At 39.0% G+C, this 21,451-nt stretch overlaps 2 protein-coding genes across 2 annotated transcripts in view; one reads left to right on the top strand and one right to left on the bottom strand.

The window, feature by feature from the left end:
* Positions 1–21,451, bottom strand: part of SHC4 (SHC adaptor protein 4) — a 108,794-nt gene that overhangs the window by 33,129 nt on the left and 54,214 nt on the right. Inside the window, exons 3-5 of the mRNA XM_006192322.3 lie at positions 16,763–16,826; positions 13,272–13,391; positions 3,021–3,074 (exon numbers count right to left, since the gene is read on the bottom strand). Coding sequence (XP_006192384.2) covers positions 3,021–3,074; positions 13,272–13,391; positions 16,763–16,826 — 238 coding nt within the window. The remainder of the gene's footprint in view (positions 1–3,020; positions 3,075–13,271; positions 13,392–16,762; positions 16,827–21,451) is intronic.
* On the top strand, positions 6,980–8,745 carry EID1 (EP300 interacting inhibitor of differentiation 1). The gene has a single exon (XM_032481227.1). It carries the CDS (start codon positions 7,058–7,060, stop codon positions 7,631–7,633), a length of 576 nt encoding a protein of 191 aa, XP_032337118.1. The 5' UTR covers positions 6,980–7,057; the 3' UTR covers positions 7,634–8,745.

Raw genomic sequence — 21,451 nt, 5'->3', positions numbered from 1 at the left:
AACCACAAAGATGTCATAAACTAGGACAGGGCACCATGATTTCCCAGTTGTCCAAACAGATACCATGTACATCAGAAAATAAGTCGATTAAAGAGACCAGGGTTTCATGGTTGTTAGCTTGCTTGTGCACAGTGCAACTGAAGGAATAATAAAGCAAAAATGCAAGGCATTTATTTGATCAATACCTAGAAAGAAAAGATCATTTTTGAAAAAGAGAATCCATAAAAAAACCTAACGAGTTCAAAAAAGGAATGTGTTGCTGACTTTGCAAAAACGAACAAACAAAAAGCCTCTTGGTAATTCTGACTTGAAAACAGTATGCTGATGAATGATAAGATTTTAATAATTAAAGTTGCTTTTTGTTATCTCGGTTCTCAGAAAAAATATACACACACTACCATTTGCAGATTAGAAGTGTGACTCTAGAGAGGGAAGATGCAATCAACTGGCAGGAAATAAAAGCCCATGTTTGTAATACCCTCAAGGACAATCACTTAATAACCCACAATGAATCATACGGGAAGCGGATCTCAGGGTCAGCCTAACTTGTCTTCAGTTATTTTTAAAAATAACACACACCTTAGTAAATCTGTCTTATGCAAAAAAGATAAAAGATTTGAAATATCTTGTAGATAAATAAAGTCATACCTATGATCTTTATGAGTTAGAAGCAAAGCCACAATTGCTGGGGGCGTGGCTGCTAATTGTAAAGCTGAAGACGGGGCGGGGTGTAGCTCAGTGGTAGAGCACATGCTTAGCATGCAGGAGGTCCTGGGCCTTGCAAGCCCCAGGACCTCCATTTAAAAACATAAATAAACCTAATTACTTCCCCCAGAAAAATTAAAAAAAAATTTTTTTTTAAGTTGAAGAGGTGGTATGATGCTAGCAACTTTTCTACTATGTTAGTTGATGAGAAAGAGGTCATGGGACCTCTCCAGACCTTGGTATCCTCATCTTCAAAAGAATCTCCAACATTCTTACAGTCCTAAAAGTTCTATAACTGTAAATATCTGGGAGAATTTAAAGAAGGTTAAAAGTGAAGCACAAATAGTGGGGGGAAATGTAAAAAATGCATTTAATTTGGACATACTCATAATGCATTCCTGAAATGGAGAAAGTATGTACAGACACAGAAGCACTACCAAGAACCGTCTTCAGGGCTGACAGAAGAACGACAAGTAAACTGCTTTTGAGAAGAGGGAAAAAGTGCGGGTAGCAAGGTCACGAGGTGAGGAGGCGGTCACTCAGTATTTTTTAAACTTTGGAGGGAATCTGGTAGGAAGAAGGGTACTACATTGAGTCATGGAGACTTTTGGCTTCCTACTCCCTGGACCCAGCCAGTTAGCCATGAAGCTGTAAATGATCTCAGTGAGCATCCTAAGCAAATACAGACATGCATCAGCCACAGTGGGGATGGCTCTCTCCTGTCACTCTGTGCCAGGCACTGTGATAGCAGCTTACACGCACCCTTTCACTTAATTCTCACAACACTGTGAGGCAAGAGTGACCATTCCCCATTTTACAGATGAGGACCCTGAAGCTTAGAGAGTCTAAATAAGTCAAGTTTGCTTGACTCCAGAGCCTGGCACTCCTCCATCCTACCTCCCTGCCCTGTGGGCAAAATTTCACTTGGGGGACCTCTAATGCCAATGCTTCATGGTTCTTCCAGTTTTGTATTTAAAACCAGCAGGATTTCTCCCCAGCTGCAGACTCCATTCAGTAGGTACAAACTTTCCTAGAGTGGCTACAAATTCTCTCCTGTGTGTTTTTGGTAGGCGCAGTGCTTTGGTTGGTTGAAAGAACTAAAGGCACATAAAGACAGTTTAAAAAGAATTAGGATTCTGGAGAACTAAGACACCACACAGGGCATGGCTAGGGTAAATGAGGATTCTCATACCAATTCTAAAATGACAGCAACCCTTGAAACTTGAAAAGGGAAATTTAGGGCAAACAGCAATTATTTTTCACACTACTTTTATGTAGAACTCATTACTTTGAATTGCTTAAGGAAAGTATTTGAGCTCCTTCATGGATGGTCGAGCTATAGTGAGTCAGGAAGAGAAGTGATGACTCTGCCTTTTCAGGCTGGTAGTTGATCCTCTCTACTACCAAACACACCTTGTGGTGTGGCTGCTGAGGCCAGATCACAAGACTGCATGGACGGCAAATATGGAGGGCCCACAATAAAATATACATAGATTTTTGACTTTGTGGAAGGCTGGGGCCCCTAATCCCCGCATGGTTCAAGGGCCAACCGTATATTGCAGGTACAAGAAAAATGTCACAGTGTCACAGAGGAGCAAAGTCCTCCTTCAGCTCCCTCAGTTTAAACAGGCTTGTTTCTTGGTCAGTCACAGGCATCCTAGCTTCAATGCCTCTCTCCTTCTGCTCTGGTCCCAGAAATGATGCAGTTGGGGGTCAGGGAATCACCCTCTACTCTGCCAAGAAGGCGGGGAGTGAGAGCACCGACTGGGTCCCGCACAATTCATGGGAATGGGCACCATGTGGCCTCGTGGGAGGGAGGAACTGCAAGTTCTCTCTCTCCAGTGAGCCGTTCCCACCATGTGTTCGTGCAAACCTGGTTGTTCAGTTCAGGTTAGACTTAGCTGCCTTGGCTGACCACCAGAAATGCCAAATAGGCTGCCCTTCCTATGCCAAATCCAATGGATTAAGGATCTGGCTGGAACTCTGTGTTGAAAAGAATTCTGAGAGAGGACCAGCAACACATGTATGACATAATTGTTTTTTTATGAATTTGATGTTATCTACAGGAAGCTCCTCAGATGATAACTCCATGGCCAACAGCACAATGGAGTATTATCTGTTCATCTACTAATCCAAATATTTTAAAAATCAGTGGCAGGAAATATTTTGTCAAAACCAAATTTCTGATTAACTGCTACATGTGTCTATTCACAAACTGTTGTAAGATATTTGGAAAAGACATGTAGTGACTAATATGCTTTACACAGAAGTTCTTTTAACTCTTATAGAAAGAACTTTCATGAATTCATACTTACAGGATCTCCTCCAGAGGCAAATGAAATAGACTGCATATGATGATTTGCAATAATCTGGAAAACAGAAACAAACATGTGTGATGCTATAAGTTAATTATACCTAGTTATATACCATCTAACAGTAATGGACATACATTTGTTTGTTTTGTTTTCGCCTGTTCAGCATCCCTTTGGAAATCGCTTCAGCCACGTTCTATAATAATCTCATTTAGAGCATGAGGTTCAGGTGAGTGTGACACGCCCTTCTCACGGCCCTTCTCCTTGCAGGTGGACACATGATCCAGGGCTAGCCAATCAGAAAACATCCCCTCTCTGAGTACGGCAAAGCCAATCAACATTATCTTTGTGGAGGAACTGAGAGAAATAATAGAAGAGAATGCATCTCTCCCTGCCACTTAAGACCTTAGTATAAGCCAAAGTTTCTAAGAGTCATCCTTTGCTGCCATATGGGGAAAGCCTGTTGGAAACCGAACCTTTCTCTCTTTGAGAAAATCAGAGCTGAGAATTAAAAATAGTGAAAGTCAGTGGGTAACATTTGTTTCATCACTTCAACCCATACATTTCTCCCCTCCCTTTATGTTTTTATGTATTTTTCTATTTTCTTTATTTTATGTAAGTTTCTTTGAATTGGGTTTGAGTCATTTGCCACCAAAAGTATCCTTACGAAGGCACTAACATTAGGACTTCTGATATGAAGTAAGACTATCCAACTGAACTGCAATAATTAGTCAAGAAAATTGTCTCTTACTTGAGATTCTCCGCTTGCTTGTTTGGAAACCAGAATGTAGTGATCAACTTGCAGAGATGTGTTTGTTATACAGTTTTGAAGGTTCACTAAAACAACTGTGCACCAACTGGCTAATCTTGTCTTCAGATTTGCTTAACAGGGTACTAAAGCTGCTCATATAAAATGAGCAAGCAGTTCTACTCTTAGATGTATATCCAAAAGAACTGTGTAAATACGTGCACCGAAAGATCTTCTCAAGGAAGATAATCACGGATCGGTTCATAATGGCTCCAAACTGGAAACAACCCTAATGATGATCATTGTGATATTCAAACAACGAGGGAGGGTGTAGCTCAAGTGGTAGAGTGCGTGCTTTGCATGCATGAGGTCCTGGGCTCAATCCCCAGTGCCTCCCCACAAAATAAATAAACCCAATTACTTCCCCCATAATTAAACAAACAATGGACTACTACATAGCAGTAACAGATTCCTTGGGCAAAAGAAGCCAGACACAAAGACTGTATAACTTACATAAAATTTGAAAACAGGCAAAATTCTTTTATTCTGTTTGAATTCAGGATAGTGATGACTTTTGGGGCAAAGGAAGGGGAAAGCAAGTGGCTTTCTGGGATCTTGCAAATGGTGTTCCTTGAACTGTAGTGGTTGCACAGATACATTTTTTTGTGATAATCAAGCTATATACTTATGATTTATGTACTTTTCTATATTTATGTTTCCTGTATTTATATTTCAGTTAAAAATAATTAGTAAAAACAAGATCAATACACAAAGATCAATGTTTTTCCCATATATCACCAATAGCCAATGTGACACTGTGCAGAAGAGAAGAGGGAGGTACATTTTACAAGAGAACCTAAGTATAAAATTAATGATAATCACATAAGACTTTTTAGAAAACTTCATTGAAGGATATAAATAAGACCTGAACAAGTAGAAAGTACACATATCACCTTTATCGATTAGAAGACAACATTGTAAAGATGTCAATTCTTCCCCTAAGTTAATCTATAAATTCCATGCAATTCCAATACAAATTCCACCAATATCATTCAAGGAACTTTTCAAACTACTTCTAAAATTCACATGAAAGAATAAATGCGCAAAAAGAGCTGAGGCAAGTTTTTAAAGAACAAAGAGACAAGATTTTCCTTATGAGCAAGATGTAATCTAAAACTATAGAAATTCATTAGACTACAAAGTCTGAAAAGATTCACACTTTCGTGGCCTTTCATTCTATGATAAATGTGGCACCAAACAGGAGACAAAAGGCCAAGTGATTAAATCAGTGGAGTCAGCTGAATTAGCTAACCAATTTCCAAGAAATCAAGGCTATAGAAAATGAAACAAAACACCATTAAATTGATAAAATTGTTAAAGTTCAGCAAAATCATATGTGGCAAGGGTGTGAATATTCTCAAACACTGCTGGCTAGAGCTTAAATTTGCACAGCAAGTTTGGAGAGCAACTTGACATATATTAAAATTAAAGTATGCATACCCTACAATTCCACCTTTCCACTTGTAGGTTTTTACTCTAGAGAATAATTGGCACATGTGGCTGTTCATTTACTCGTAATTTATAATATCAAGAAATAGAAAAGTATTTGTGCATAGTTGTTAACTATAGTACAGCTACACAAATAGAATACTATGAAAAAATACTGTCTATGGATACTAATGCAGTTAAATCTTCAAGATCTTGCTGAGGGTTTTTTGGTTTGCTTATTTTGTAAGTTTAAGACAATTAGGTAAGACATTAAAAAAAAATAAGATTTTTCCATGAGGACATATAAATCCATGTAAATGCAAAGAAAAGAGATTTAAAGAATACACACCAGGAAAAAAGGGATCCTTCCTACACTGTTGGTGGGAATGTAAGTTAGTGCTTACTATGGAAAACAGTATGGAGGTTCCTTTAAAAATTAAAAATAGTTACCATACGATCCAGCAATCCCACTCCTGGACATATATCCAGAAAAGACAAAACTCTAACTTGAAAAGATGCATGCACCCTAATGTTCACAGCAGCACTATTTACAATAGCCAAGACATGGAAGCAATCTAAGTGCCCATCAACAGATGAATGGATAAAGATATGGTATTCATACACACACACACACACACGCGCGCGCGTGCGCGTGTGTGAATATTACTTAGCTGTGAAAAAGAATTAAACAGTACTATTTGCAACAAGATGGATGGGCCTGGAGATTATCGATTACCATAGTGAGTGAAGTAAGTCAGACAGAGAGAGAAGTATATGATATCACTTATAAGTGGAATCTAAAAATAATGCTAATGAATTTATTTAAAAAGCAGAAAGAGACTCATAGATACAGAAAACAAATTTGTGGTTACCAAAAGGGAAAGGGAAGGAGGGATAAATTAGGAGTATGAGATTAACAGATGCACATCACTATATATAAAACAGATAACAAAGATATACTGTGGCACACAGGGAAGTATATTCAATATCTTGTAATAACCTATAACGGAAATGAATCTAATATATATAATAGAATCTAATAAAATAGAGAGCTGAATGGAGAGCTGAATCACTTTGCTGTACACCTTAAATTCATACAATATTGTAAACCAACTACACTTCAATAAAAAAAGAGAACAACCAAATTGACAATAGAGTAAAGTTACCTTATGCAAAAAGAATGGGACCAAGTATAGTATTTCTTCACTATATATTTTTTAAAGAGCACTTATAATATGCTTATTTGTGAATTTAACTTTTGTTTTTTTAATGAGAGAAACAGGAGAAATAAATAGATCAGTTTTTAACATGATCTGTGTTTGAGAACCCCGTGAAGCTTGGAGGTACGGACTGAACAGTTATTACGGCATAGATAAGGCGTAATTAAAACCGGGGAGCAGATGCGATTGCCTGGGGTTGGGGGAAAAGAGACGGCGAGGCGGGAGCAGGATTTAAGCATCATTACAGAAGACATGTAAAGTATTTTCAAGTTTAGAGCACTACAAGCAGCACAGTGGTTAAGAAAGGCGGAGGATAAGCAATGCTCCTGTATGCACAGTGTTTAGGTATGAACTGCGGACGGATAGAAACGACACCCCATCGCCTCCAGGACGGCCCCCGGGGGAGCACACAGCAGGCCAGCGCCCGCGCGCCGCGCCTAGCGGGAGGCGGTGTCTGGGGGTCGCGCACGCGCACACACGCAGGGTCCCGCCAGCGCACGGCGCCTGCGCAAGCGCACAACCGCACGGCCGCGTAGCTCCGATCTTGCTGAAAACCGCTGGCGAGAGCTTGAGCCGCTTGCACAATGTCGGAAATGCACGAGCTGTCCGAGCTCTACGAGGAGAGCAACGACCTGCAGATGGATGTGATGCCTGGCGAGGGTGACCTTCCGCAGATGGAGGTAGGCAGCGGGAGCCGGGAGCCATCCCCGAACCCCTCCCGCGCCGGGGCCCAGCCACAGCTGGAGGAGGAAGGCCCGATGGAGGAGGAGGCGGCCCAGCCAATGGCGGAGCCGCAGGGGCAGCGAGGCCTGGCCATCCGGCCCAGCCCCGGGGCGCAGCCGGGCCAGATCGCGGGCCCGGATTTCGAGAGCGAGGACGAGGGTGAGGAATTTGATGACTGGGAGGAGGACTACGACTATCCGGAAGAGGAGCAGCTGAGCGGTGCGGGCTACAGAGTATCAGCGGCCCTTGAAGAAGCCAACAAGATGTTCCTGAGAACCTCCAGAGCCAGAGAAGCAGCTCTGGATGGCGGGTTCCAGATGCATTATGAGAAGACCCCGTTTGATCAGCTGGCTTTTATCGAAGAGCTTTTTTCACTTATGGTTGTCAATCGTCTGACCGAAGAACTCGGCTGTGATGAGATTATTGATAGAGAGTAGTAAAAATGCTGTGAAGAGAGGAGGAAACTACTTGAGGAGACACCCAGCATTCCATTGTCTCTTGGGTTCATTCCAAATAGTTCGTGCCAATGAAGAACTTGATCTTAAAAAAATTTTTTTTCTTTGTTTTGCAGAATACAATAGGGTAGTGACTGCACAGTTATGAAAAAGGAAGAAAATTGTTAAAGAAAAAGGAACTTAGTACTGTTGAAACCTCTTTTCAAGAATGTCCTGAAATACCTATGGCTTTGACTTTGTTATTGATCCAGTTTCACTGCCTTGCGTTGGGGGAAATATCTTTCATATTTCACTGTAAGGGATGGCTTTGCAATAATTAAGTCATGACCAAGACAAACTGCCAGTACAACAGCCCACTGATATTAATTAATATTAAAAAAAAAAAAAAAAGCAATCAGTTTAGCAAGCTTAGGACACGAGATGTCTGAGTTATTTGGACTGAAAGCCTACTGAGAAAACTCTGAGGATTCCATGTTGTGATCTAGCCAAGCCATAGTTACCAAAGGCTAAATTTTTAGTGTAAGATAAACTGAGTACTCTTCAGTATCCTGAAAGGATAATCATGCCCTGAAAGAAGTATGTCACGTGTGCTGTATCTTAAAAAGTGTTTCCAAGAGTATTTGAGATTTTGTTTGTACATGTACCATCATTTTTAAAGCTACTGTAATCTTTAATTCAAGAAGTCATTGTCTTGACCATTTTTGAAAGTCAAAAATTGAGACGTCTTTAATACAGTTTCAAATTTAGACATTAAACTGTAGGTAAAAGTATAAAGAAAACAAATTTTCTAACATCCTTATATACTACAGAAATTTTGTTTTACTTGCTCTCTGTTTTTCATTTAACTTTACAGGCAAAAGACTTTGGTTGAACTTCATAGTGTAGGAACTGTTAAGTGAATATTGTCAAGTAAAAGGAAAACCCTGTATCTCAAAAAGACTATGAACAATTATGCTGTCAACCCCTAAAGGTTTTTAAACCTGCCCAGAAACCCACCTTAGTATCTGAAGTTTCCCTCTGTCTCCTCCTCTAATTAAACTTGTTATTGGTTATGCACCAGCATTCGAGATAATAAAAATTTCTTGTTCTGTGTATTTTGTTTGTTTGGCTAATGGCATTGCATACATACTTTCTCTAATACTACTTTTTATTGTTTTATACTGTTTTATTGTACGATTGCAACCACCTTAAGGTTTATGAACCACTCTTTACAAGGGAAAGTACCCAGCTTCAAATACCTGATTTACAAATTATTTGGTGGAAACTAAACTTAGTAAATTCCTGTAAGAATTTGCCAACCTGGGAAAACCTACCAAATCCATAAGCAAGTTGCTGTGGTTACTAAGATGCTGAAGTTCTGTGTAAATAATAGTCAAAAGGCTGTGCCCAGTAAAACTGAGTATACCTGCAGGACTTATGATTAGTAAAAAGGTACCAGATATTCTTGCTTTGTTACAGCAGTAAAGGACACATCCAATACAACAGGATGACCTGGAGCCTTACTGATGTTAAGGTCATCCCGTCTTTTAGGGAGGAGGGGTTCTTTTCTGTTAAATATAGCACTGACAAGTAAGGATGATCATAATTCAAACACTAGCTTGGTGGAGAGAGGAGGGTTAGGTGGAGACAGATTAGATAGGTTAAATGTTGGCACTTAAACATCTTAATCTTACTGCCTCTTCCCCGCCTCACTTTTCATTGCATTTTCAAACAGCTTGTAGCTGCTGTGGATAGATAATTGCTTGTGTGATTTGAATGAACAGTACTCTGGAAAAAGAATAAAAAGGGTGCCAGTACACATGGCCTGACTAGTTGCATTTACCTCCAGATAAAGATGCCTGGAAGCAGGTTCAGAAAAAACAGATCTGCAAACTGAAATAGTTTTCCTCTATTTCTCTTTGGGATTGAGCAGGGAGCAAGAGGGTCAGAAGAGAAAACCACTCCTTGTTGGATTTGAAGGCTTATTTTGGGGAAAAAGACCTGGACTGTGCAACTCATTCCCCTGATGGTTAGTTTGTTGGTCTTAAAAATAGGCAATAACCTGAAAGACCACTGAAATGAACACTTGTTAATATTTACTGAGAATGGAAAATGCTAACATAATATCCCTTTAGAGGTGTAAAATCACTTGTTTTAAATGTTACTTGTTTATCACAGACTGGAATCAGCCTACCTGATTTGAATCTGGGCTTCACTACTAACCAGTTCTGTAACTGAGTAAATTAACCTCTCTGCCTCAGGGTTTTGAACTAAAAATAAGCATAATTGAATCAACTTTATAAATTGTGAGGATTAAATGAAGACACACATATCTATACATAAATAAAGAAAGGAGTTTTGGGGTTATTCTAATCCTGATTCTGAGATGGGGAAGAGGGTGGGGATGTGAAATGGGAAGAGAACTCAAACTTATGAGTGTGTAGTGTGATTTGTGAAGAGCTTTCTGGATCTATCCATATTTACTAAAAAGGTTTGCTTAGATCAGATGTCCCATGTTGGCTGTCTTCAAGAACACAGATCTATTTTGTTTAAGCTCATGCTTATAATTTTAATTTCTTAATTAAAGACCAACATTTTATAATCCAGAGATAGCAGCAAAACTCCAGGTTTCCATCCTTTTTTTTTTTAAGTGGAAGTTCATCTGGCAGCCCTTGACCTATAGTAACAAGGGAAGCCTCTGATTTGCTCTTACATAGGGCAAGTATTCTCTACCATGTTCCCCAGTGTTGTCTCCCCAACATGGAGACCAAATGACACTCATCATTTATCCCAGTGTTTGCACCATTGTTTTTCCATGAACCTGGACAGTTTGCATTACCTGCCTGGCCTTGGCAGATACTTGAATTGCCTCCCCTCATGGATACTAAAGATGTCTCCATTTTCTGTCTGTTTTACCCTCTTCATCATCTCTTTTATACCCTTCTCAATTTCAGTAGCTGTTAAAGTTGGTGACAGGGATGTAGAAATGAGTAAAGAAACAGTGAGGGTGGGAGCTACTGAGACCGACATTTTTGCTTAAGGCCTCAAAATAATTAAAGTATGTCAAGGGTGTCTGCTGCTTGAATTTTTAAAACGAATACTATACAAAAGACCCTATAACTTGCTTTTCCAAAATGTATTTTCACATCCCCAAATATGGTAAGTTTTTAAAATTGCAACCATTATGTGTTTAATATAATCTTATCTTCTGCCTCAGGTTCTGTGAGACATTTCCTGGGAGTGAATAGTTACATTCTTGATGTTGTTCTCAGTGACTGAAGATGAATGGGAACCATCTAACCCATCAGTGCTCTGTTTTCTATGAATGGATTTATAAACTTGAACCTGTTTATGTTTTCAGTCCAAAGTATATCTTAGACTTGGTGTAAATGGGGAAAAAACTATTTGTATTTATCTTTGAACTTCAAAGGGTACTTTTCTTTAAGGAAATTTTAATTAATAAATCATTTTCTCATGCGTGTAGGGTCGCTTCTCTGCAGCCTCTATCCCTGGAACATTTGGGTTGCCTTTTGATGGGATGCATAAAGCTTGAATATAAGCCTCCGAAGTGGCACATATTTTTTTTACCACCCCCAACCCCGCCCCCTGCAGCCACTTTCCTCAGGTCTGCAGAATAGTTCAAAATTATCTTAGAAAATCAGCCCCTGGGTCTGATATGATTGAGATCCACCGAGTCCATGCCACCCGTGCAGAAAAGATGTGCATCACTCCCCAAAACACCTCATTGCTGTAACTATTGATAGTGGAAGCCACCCATGCCCACTGTCTGTCCTCCTGCTTGCCTGAAAGATTATGGACGAGTGGCAATACCAGCTCTAGCTGCAGTGGCCTAGAAAAGAGCAGTGGAGGGGAAGAGAGGTGTTGAGAATAAACTGTGTCCCCTACCATACATGCCACAACCCTATTCTTCCTAAATTCCCCATTCACTTCAGTCACCCCATGGAAAGAGCCATTTTTTTAAATGCTCATTCGATTCTGCACATAAGACTGTCACCATGATGGCTCTCTCTTTGCTTATTCTTCCTCCCCTACAAAACTGCGAGATAATTCAAGGGCTCCTCTACTCAATGAAATCTTATAACTAAAAGCATTGAGCATTCCTAGTACCATTCACATGGGTGAGAATGAAAAATAAATTTTACATCCACAAATGTCTTGAGGGCAAAGCATCTGAAAGACAATGAATGTTTCACCTTCCACCCAGAGAGGCTGCATCTTCCAAGTACAGCCCCAAATGTTCTGCTGTCATTGTACCAATGATGTCACCTCTCTTGGATAACCAACCAGGACCCGACCAGACAGGAATCGATTTTAAATTGTTTCACATTAAGCACGTTCCTCTATGGTGTTTTATACTACGGTGTAAACAATGTGTTTTGTTCTTTTTTTTAATTTAGAAAATAAAACAGCCCTCAAAATCATAAATGAATTTTTTGGCGAAAAAAACAATGGAAGTCAAAATGTGTATAACTGTACTTATGTGTTACTGACAATTTTATAATTTTCCATGTAACACTATGCTTTCCTTGCTAAGGACTGAGTATATGAAAGGCCTCAGGGAAGAATGTTTGAGTTAATAATAATAATAGGTACCATGTGATGAGCACTGTGCTGAGTGATTTACATCCATGATCTCACTTAATCCTCTATATAACCCTGTGAAACACAGTATTGTTAAATCCATCTTCTCAGAAAATCTATGAATAAGCACTATAATCCTCATTTCACTGATCAGGAAAACTGAGTGGGAGGGTAACTTGCTTGTTAGTGGCAAAGCCAGGCTTTCAACTTATATGTGACCTCAAAGCCTCTGAGTGTTTTATCATTGCCAAGTACACATTAAACCTCCCATGGGTCTCTGATCAACCGCACTCCATAGAGTAAAACCTTAAATACTGAAAACCTCAAATCACTACCTATTAGACAAAAATTAGACTCTAACATACATAAATACTCTGACACAAGGAATTTAGTTTAAAAAAATAAGAAGTAAGTCAAAAACAGTGTCCAAGTTTAAAGTATACATTTAGCACAGTGCCTTTATATCTTCCATATTTGTTTCAACAGTGCTGTTCTGTGAGAAATAATGTTTACAATGAGAACTTAGGCAAACCACAGCATCATAAATCATCAAAGACAAAAAAAAAACTGTTTACACGATAACATTTGAGAAAGCTTTTCAACCTTAAGGTTTTCTGCTTAAATTTCAGTTGGCTAGAGCATTTAACCTAACATCACCTTTCCCCTCTGTCCTTCATCTGCTCCCCACATCCACCACACAGTCTGTTAGTTCTGATCATGGAATCGCTTTCCCTTTGAGGGTGTGTGGCAGAGAGTAATAAATGATTGACTCAAAGATATTCCAAATGATACTATGGTCTTTGCACCTGAGTTCTTATTACAAAGCCAATTCGGTAGGGGCAAGCATTCAGGCAGTTAAATGCCCCAGTGATGGGTTAGTAATACTGCTGTTCCAATTACTGTTACGCATAAGCCCTCAGCAGATTTCCCCCTTGTGTTTTATTAAGGTTTAGGCTTGCTGTCTGAAACCTTATTCTCTCTGTCATGCCCAGGCTGTTCTGGAAAAGCAGACATGGTAAACTACAAACAGCACTCTTACCTGTCGGTTGTCAAGGTTCATCAGTGTGAGGCTGCACGTGGAGATGGTCAGCTTTACGTTCATTCCCGAGAACTGAAGATTACTTTTGCCAAGAACTGTTGATAGAAACTTGGCTGGAGGCTTTAAAAACAACAAAACAACCCTCTAAGTTATGGGTTTTGTTACAGAATGAATATTTATGTCTTTAAAATGTTAAAAGATGGTCAAAGCCCACATTCTTCCTCCCTATATCATTTTAAATAAATCAAATGAGATGAAATGCTTTTTTTTTTAAATAAAAACTTTTTTCAATTGGAATGCAACAAATTCTTAAGTAAGTTTAGTGCAACTTGAGCACTCAGACCTTCTCTCATACATTTCCTTCTCCCCAAGTGTTGGGAGTAGAGGCCTGCTTTATATAAAAGGAATTCCCATGAGAGTTTGGACTAGCTAAATTCTCAAGTCCTTTTGAACACAAGTCTGAAAAAAAAAAAAAAGAGAAAAAGTTGCTGTCTAGGTTTTTTGTTATGATTAAGAGCATGAAAAACACAACATACCAAAACTTACGAGACACACTGAAAGTGGTGCTTTTATATCTGTAACGTGATAAATTATGATATAATTTATAGCTATAAACACAGTAAAAGGGAAAAAAAGATCTCAAATCAACAACCTAACTTTACAACTTAAGGAACTCAAAAACAAAGAACAAATTAAACTCAAAGCTAATAGAAGGAAAGGATAAAGACTAGAGCAGACACAAATGCTAGAGAGACTAGAAAAACAATAGAGAAAATCAATGAAGCCAAAAGTTGTTTCTTTGAAAAGATGAAAAAAATTGACAAACCTTTAGCTAGATAAACTAAGAAAAAAGAGAAGACTCAAATTAGTAAGATAAGAAAGGAAAGGGGGGGCATTACTACCAATTCAATAGAAGTAAAAGGATTATAAGAGAATACTATGAACAACTGTATGTCAACAAATTGGATTACCTAGATGAAATGGACAAATTTCTAGAAATATAATATCTGTCAAGACTAAATCATGAAGGAAGAAAATCCGGATAGATCTATAACTAGTCAAAAAAAAAAAAAAAAAAAGAGAGAGAGAGAGAAAGAAAGGAAGGAAAAAAGGAAGGAAGGAAGGAAGAAAAAATAACAAGTGTTGGCAAGGATGTGGAGAAACTGAAATCCTCATGCACTATTGGTAGGAACGTACAATGGTACAACCGCTACAGGAAAACAGTATTACGGCAGTTCCTCAAAAATTAAAAATACACCTACTATATGATCCAGCAATTCTACTTCTTGTTTTATATACCCAAAAGAATTGAAAGCAAGCACTTGAAGAGGTATTTGTACATCCATGTTCATAGCAGCATTATTCACAACAGTTAAAAACATGGAAGTAACCCAAGTGTCTATCAACATATGAATGGATGAGCAAATTGTGATACATACATACAGTGAAATATTATTCAGTCTTAATAAGGAAGGAAATTTTGACATATGCTATAGGATGGATGAACCTTGAGGACATTATGCAAAGTAATGTGAAATAAGCCAGTCACAGTAAGACAAATACTTATGATTCCCCTTATATGAGGTACTTAGAGCAGTCAAAATCATAGAGACAGTAGAATGGTGGTTGCCAGGGGCTGGAGAGAGGGTGGGATGGGAAGTTCCTGTTTAATAGGTACAGACTTTCTGTTTTACAAGATAAAAAAGTATGGGGCCATTCCCATTAAATTGTTTAACTAAATTGTGTAAAATAACTTCATTGCTTAATATGAAATTACAAAGTCAAGGCTTGGGGGAAATGGGCTTTTTAGAAGCAAGCAATTCTAAGTATATTGTTTTTCAAATAAATGTCTTTTTTTTTCCTTAAAAAAAGAGTTATGGGGGTAGATGGAGATGATGATTGAACAACAATATAAATGTACTTAATATCACTGAACCATACACTTAAAAATGGTTACAATGGTAAATTTTATGTTATGTATTTTACCACAAACTGGGAGGAAAACAAATGTAAAAGATACAAAGTGCCTGGACAAGTCCCTGGAATGTATTAAGTACTCAATAAATGCTAGCAATCAAAGGATATTAACTCAAAAATTTCCTTTTGTCTTTACATGTGTACTTTCTGGAAAGATGACAGCCTGGTTCACTTTGTTTTTGTTTTGGAGTGTAGACTCCCACTATTCGTGAAATGAGAAAGTTTTGAATGAATAAGCCTATTTGTTGGGATCATCCAGTTGGAACATCCTATTCACAGAGGTTATGAGAGGCAGGAGGAGGCTAGACAGACCATGGGTTCTGTCCAAGAACTAGTAATGAGTTCTAATAGAATTCAAGGGCCATTTATCAGTTTCCCATACCAAGCAGCTCATCTGAGTCACTCTGGGTGACCATGGGTTCAGCCTCATGAAAGATAATAAATAAAGATAAAAAATGGGTGGTATGAAAATAGAGCATTAAGCTGGGAACTGAAACCCTGGCTTCTGCAGCTGGCGCTGACCTCCATTGTCCTAGTGACTCCAGGCAAGTCTCTTCTCGGAGCTTAGTGGCTAGCAAAGTAAGAGGGTTTGACTGGAAGAGCTCTAAAAATCCCTTCCCTCTTAAACAGTCTAAATTCTATAGTGTATATATATGTGTGTGTGTGTATATATATATATATAGTTAACTTAAGAGCCTTTAGCCATCCCCTTTGGACACTTCAAAACAACTAAATATTCTAGGGTTAATAGCTTCATAGCAATAATACTAACTACCATTATTGTTGAAAGTCTCACGTAGGCCAGACACTGTGTTAGGCACTTTGTACACATCACTTCATTTAATTCTTAAACAACTCTATCAAGTAAGTGCTGTTTTCTTCCATTTCACAGATGCAGAAACCAAGGACCCTGAAGGTGAAATGACTAGTCCAAGGTCACAGTTAGTAGGTGGCAGAGACAGGATTTAAATTCAAGTCCAACACCAAATCTTGTGCTTTCTTTCAGCTTGAAAAGCTCCTTCTACTCACTGATTACCCCATCTCTACCAGCACCCATGTTTCCATCTGAAAATAGGACAAGGAATCTTAAAAGTCTAAAATGTGAACATGCAGAATGCATACATTATCAAAGATTGAAACTGGAAGGTACCAAAACTGGTCGTCTGGTTGAACAACTTAACTTTACGGGAACAAGAACAGAGTCTCAGAGAGCTGAGATATCACGCCCAGAGGTAAGTAAAGACCCAGCCCGGCAACCAGATTTTCTGACTTGGAAGGAGCCAGGTGCTTTCTCCACTCTGTCACTCCAGGCATCGCCATTTCAGACAATGTCTGGCAAGTCAGAAAAATCTGAAGGACGAGAACAACTCTGAGTGCATCTCTGATACCAGGCCAACTAATAAAGGCCATTCTGGACCTTAGGTCCACTTGGTGGAATGAACTAACAACTATTTTGATATTATCTTTCCCATAGTTAGGGAAACACAGAACAAGAAAACCACACCAATATTTACCTTGCGCTTTTTAATGGCTCCATTGGCCCCAGGGACAGCTTCACACAGGCGACTTATTGCTTCCCTACAGAACAGAAACCATATAAAGACTCAGCGTACTATCCAGCACACAGGAAATGTTCAACAGAGGTTAGCAAGTATTACGACCAAAACGGACACTCCCGGAACGGTGAGTCTGACATAAATGACCCCACCCCCACCCCCATAGGAGGAAACGCTGAGCTTAGTGTCTCCACAGCTCGAACCCCACAAAACCCAGCAACACCTAATACTGACAGATTGCTTTACGGTAAGGAGTCCTACTAGTCACCTCCTCCACCTCTGTTTTCCCTCGGTTTTTCAGGTTTAGTGTGCAGTGCTGTTGATTTCTAACCAAAATGGAGCGCTGGAACTTAACCGTCTGGGCGGACTTCACAGCTTTACCTTTAGCAAAATCGTCTCTGTGGTGTTTTGAATAAAAAGCTTCATAGTATCTCAGCACCAAAGACAATTCAATACAAAAGAATCCAACACTTGAGGAAGTTGAAAAGGATCAGGGGAAAATTGAACTTCAAGGTGGTTTCAAATGGAGCCTTATTGACTAAGTTACTGCTACCAGCCATTGAGCTTTCATGTAATTTCACAGAAGAAAAGAAAATCAATAACAAATTTCCTCCTTTGCTTATTTTTCTGCCCTTACTACATATTGCACTTCCTGAGAGAAAGACACTGCTAAAAGAAGTAGTTGTTCCTTAATGGAAGTGATGAAGGAACTGGCGCCCTCCTCTCCAGAAATGCAGTTATAACTAAGAGCTTTTGTCTCTGGGACTCAGCATTCATAACCACCCAGGCCTTCACTTGGAGTAATCTGGACCTTCGCCTTGTGGCTTTCAACACACATATTAAACTTTCCACAAAGCAAATGGAAATTTCTAAGCTTCTTACCGGATCCACGGGACATCACTGTTTAAATAAGTACACTGTATTCTCTCTCGTGCGCGCGCGTGCGTGCACACACACACATACACACACACACACACACACAGACAGTTACTCACTCATACATACACACAACATTGCATTACAGTTTTTATATACATTTGATTTCCTGAAAATATTTTCTATGAGATGTTTTTGATTCCCAAAGGAAGGGAGGAACAGAGAAAGGAAAGCACACCCATGAAAGATAAATATATATATATATATAAAATACTATATATATATAATAATTTTATATATATAGTCCATTATATCGATCTATATTTACAGATCTATATATATATAGTAGTGCAGAGCCAGGGTGTCAACATAATGATCTGAACCCAATGGATAGAATGGCTTTTTGAGTTAGCATATTTTCTTTGATTTTTATATTTAATGTTTCTCTAGGATTCCAGCCTTGTTCTCTGTTGTCAAATAGGACAACTCAAAGAATTGGACTCTTTTGTTTGGTTGATTGCTGTTTTGAGTCATCTTAATGATTAGTCAATAATTGATGAGACACATCTAATTGATCCAAATTAGCTTCTAGTGTTCCCAAAATAAGTAGTCCAGACACCCAACTATGCTGTTGGTACTTAACAAAGAGGTTTTACAGGAAAGGTGTAATTAGATCCTTTACTCCATGAGAACAAATTGGGGTGCTTTAGTCTAAAAAGCTCCTTGTAAATGGCTTTAAATAAAAGTAGAAACAAAGGTGGGCATTGATGCTGCCAGGTACAATAGTTCTTATTAGAAGCTGTTACTTTTACATAGCTCCTATAGTTTTACAAAGTGCTTTCCCAGGCATTGTTTTCTTGATTCTTATTCCAACAGTCAGTATCTTCTAACAAAAAGTAATGTTGTGAATTGGAATTAAAGAGATGCTTTATAGTATGAGTTTGGAAGGATGAACCTTCCTGGCAGAGTGGCGTTGGAAAATTCCAGAAAGAGGCCATAGCATGCGTAAAAACACCAAAACATAAATTATCACGACATGTGGGGGAACTACAGTACTTTGATATTGCAGGAGCATAAAGTGTGGTAGAACAACAGTGATTAAGCGCTAAGAGATGGGATTAGAGGCCGAAAACTTTCTCTGTAAAGAGCCAGAGTACATTTTTTAGCCCTTGCTCTGTCGCACCTACTCAACTCTGCCACGGCAGTTCAACAGCAGCAACAGACAACATGTAACAAATGAGTAAGGCTGAGTTCCAGTAAAACTTTATTTCTAAAAACAAGCAGCTGGTCATATTTAGCCTAAGGGCCATAGTTTGCCAACCCCTGGGTTAGATAGTTCACACCAAAGGAGACAAATAGTTCAGTTTTAAAAAACAGTGAAAGGTTGACATTTGTTATAATTTAAAAATTGAAAATTAAAACAACTACAAGATACTCACTTCACTCTCATTAAATTAGCAAAAAAAGAAAATTACAAATCCAGTACTGGGAAAAATGGGAATAATTCCACTTCAGGTATATTTAACTATTGCTGGGGGCCTTGATTAGTATTAATACAATCTTTCTAGAGATAAAGTTGGTAAAAGATGACAAATAACATCATATTTATCAGAGCTTTTGACAAGGGAGGAAGAATTTGTATGGGAGAAACATTTATTTTAGAGTAAAAAACTAACCCCAAAGCTTGTGATATAAATATAAAACATATCAATAGAAATACTGCCACTTGAAATGTTAAGTGTGAGGACTATAGAAATATGAGGTGGGGGTCTATATAAATTAGTGGGGAAAGTAGAACTTGGAATGGTATCTACACATAGGTAGCAGCTATATAAAATTAGTTCTGTGTAAATAGGGATAAAGAAAGGGCCCATAAATAACGGCTTGGTTTAGATGTTGTGTGTGTGTGTGTGTGTGTGTGTGTGTGATTTGGTGTATCCTGTTTTTGATCCTATTAACGTCTAGATGTGAACAATGTAAACAGTGTTATGTTTTCCTTTATTGTGCAGTTGATTGGATAAATAATTTTTCAAATATTCAAAAGACTTTGAAGGTAGTTCCTCAGTTGGAGTTTTGCTCATGTACTGTGGAGATGTGAGGGCACATTCAGAATGTCCCAATGGAGTGACACAGCCTTTCTCTCTTTGGCCAACAACTTCAAAGAGATGGGACAATGTTCATGTAACAGGTAATAACAGATCTTTATTTCTCTCTCTGCTCCCGTCCCAGCCTAGCCTTTAACTCCTCCATCTTTATAGCCATTAAGCTCAGATTTACCTCCTCCGTTTATTTGGTAGATTTGCCTGTTTCCATTTCTCAAAGTTTCACAAAGAAAAGAAAATCTTGATCAGAGTTAACAATGCTCTCACTTTAGAAATCCCTCCCTTTAGATTTGTAGCAGGGAGCAGCACCTGTTTATACAGCCAGGCCCAGCGCTAAGCACCTGATGTACGTATCTCAGTCCTAACAATGTCATTTCATGGTAGGATTTTTACCTCCATTTTACAAATGAGGAAACTAAAGTTCAAAGAATTTAAATAACTGTCTCCAAATAATGCAGCAGATAGTGGGAGAGAGAGAATGCAAATCCACGTCTTACCTCAAACCTCACGCTCACCTAGGGAGGGACCATATTGCTGTACTAGGGAAGAACAAGTCTGACTCCGTATGAGATCTGTTCCTTTAGCGCTAACCCTGTGCTCTGTTTCCTGTGCTTAGTCTTACCGGTTCTGCACCTTTTGTAAAAGAAAGTTGCCTCTGGCCTGAAATACCCAGAAAAGCCCATTCTCAAGGCTGTGATCTTGAAAGGTGTAACACTTTTCCATTCATATAGAGATAAAAAGTCGCAGAATAGAGAATAACATTTGTCTTGTTGGAGGTTTACAGGAACATTGTGACCTGATCGGACAGCTTCAAGAACAAAGAATTCCAACACTAGGAAATTTGCAACAAGTAACTACACTCTCTCCCCTTTTAGTAGAAAAGGTGCCTGAATTCTGATTTGGGGAAGATGGTTCTCCAGGACGTCAGTCTGCCATCTTCTCTCTCTGCTGGCTTCCCGAATGAAGTTGTTCTTCCTTGCTCCAACACCTCATCTCCCAGTTTATTGGCCTGTTGTGTGGTGAGCAGAACGAGTTTGGACTTGGTAACACTGCCAGGTGCATGGAAAGGAGGGAGTTCCAGGCTCTGGGGACTAGGAGGAGAAATACATTGGTCCTTCCCTTGCTTACTCCCCAGCATAGAAAGGGGCTCCTTTTTGGCCAATCCTTACTCAGTGTGGCTGGGGTAACCTGCCAAGGGGATAAGACAAAGGGGTAGGGGTCAGCTCCGGCAAAAACTCACACAGATGTTCCAGCCCTTTGTTGTCCCAGCCCTTTGCTTTCTTTACATTGGCTGTTACCTCCTTAGGGAAGAAAAGAGCATTCAGCCATATGTCCTCGGGGGCAAGCACACGTGTGTGTACCGCAAACTCACTCAGAACTTTAAAATCAGCTGCCTCTCAGATTCTGAAAATCTCTTAATATACAACTCTACTCAAAAGAAAAGAGGGGAGACTTGCACTTACGAACTTGCTTTGAAAAGGAGTTATATTGTACACCCACATTCACAGCAGCATTATTCACAACAGCTAAAGTGTGGAAGCAACCCAACTGTCCATCAATGGATGAATGGATAAGCAAAATATACACACACACACACACACACACACACACACACAATGTAATATTATGCAGCCTTAAAAAGGAAGGAAATTCTCAATGTGCTACAACA

This window comes from Camelus ferus, chromosome 6, assembly GCF_009834535.1.
Source record: "Camelus ferus isolate YT-003-E chromosome 6, BCGSAC_Cfer_1.0, whole genome shotgun sequence".
NCBI classification, from domain to species: Eukaryota; Metazoa; Chordata; class Mammalia; order Artiodactyla; family Camelidae; genus Camelus; species Camelus ferus.
Note: the sequence above shows the minus strand (reverse complement) of the source record. Positions and strands in the feature narration are given on the sequence as shown.

What these genes read in the sequence shown, in the direction of transcription:
- EID1 (XM_032481227.1), top strand. Translation starts at nt 7,058, where the DNA reads ATGTCGGAAATGCACGAGCTGTCCGAGCTCTACGAGGAGAGCAACGAC.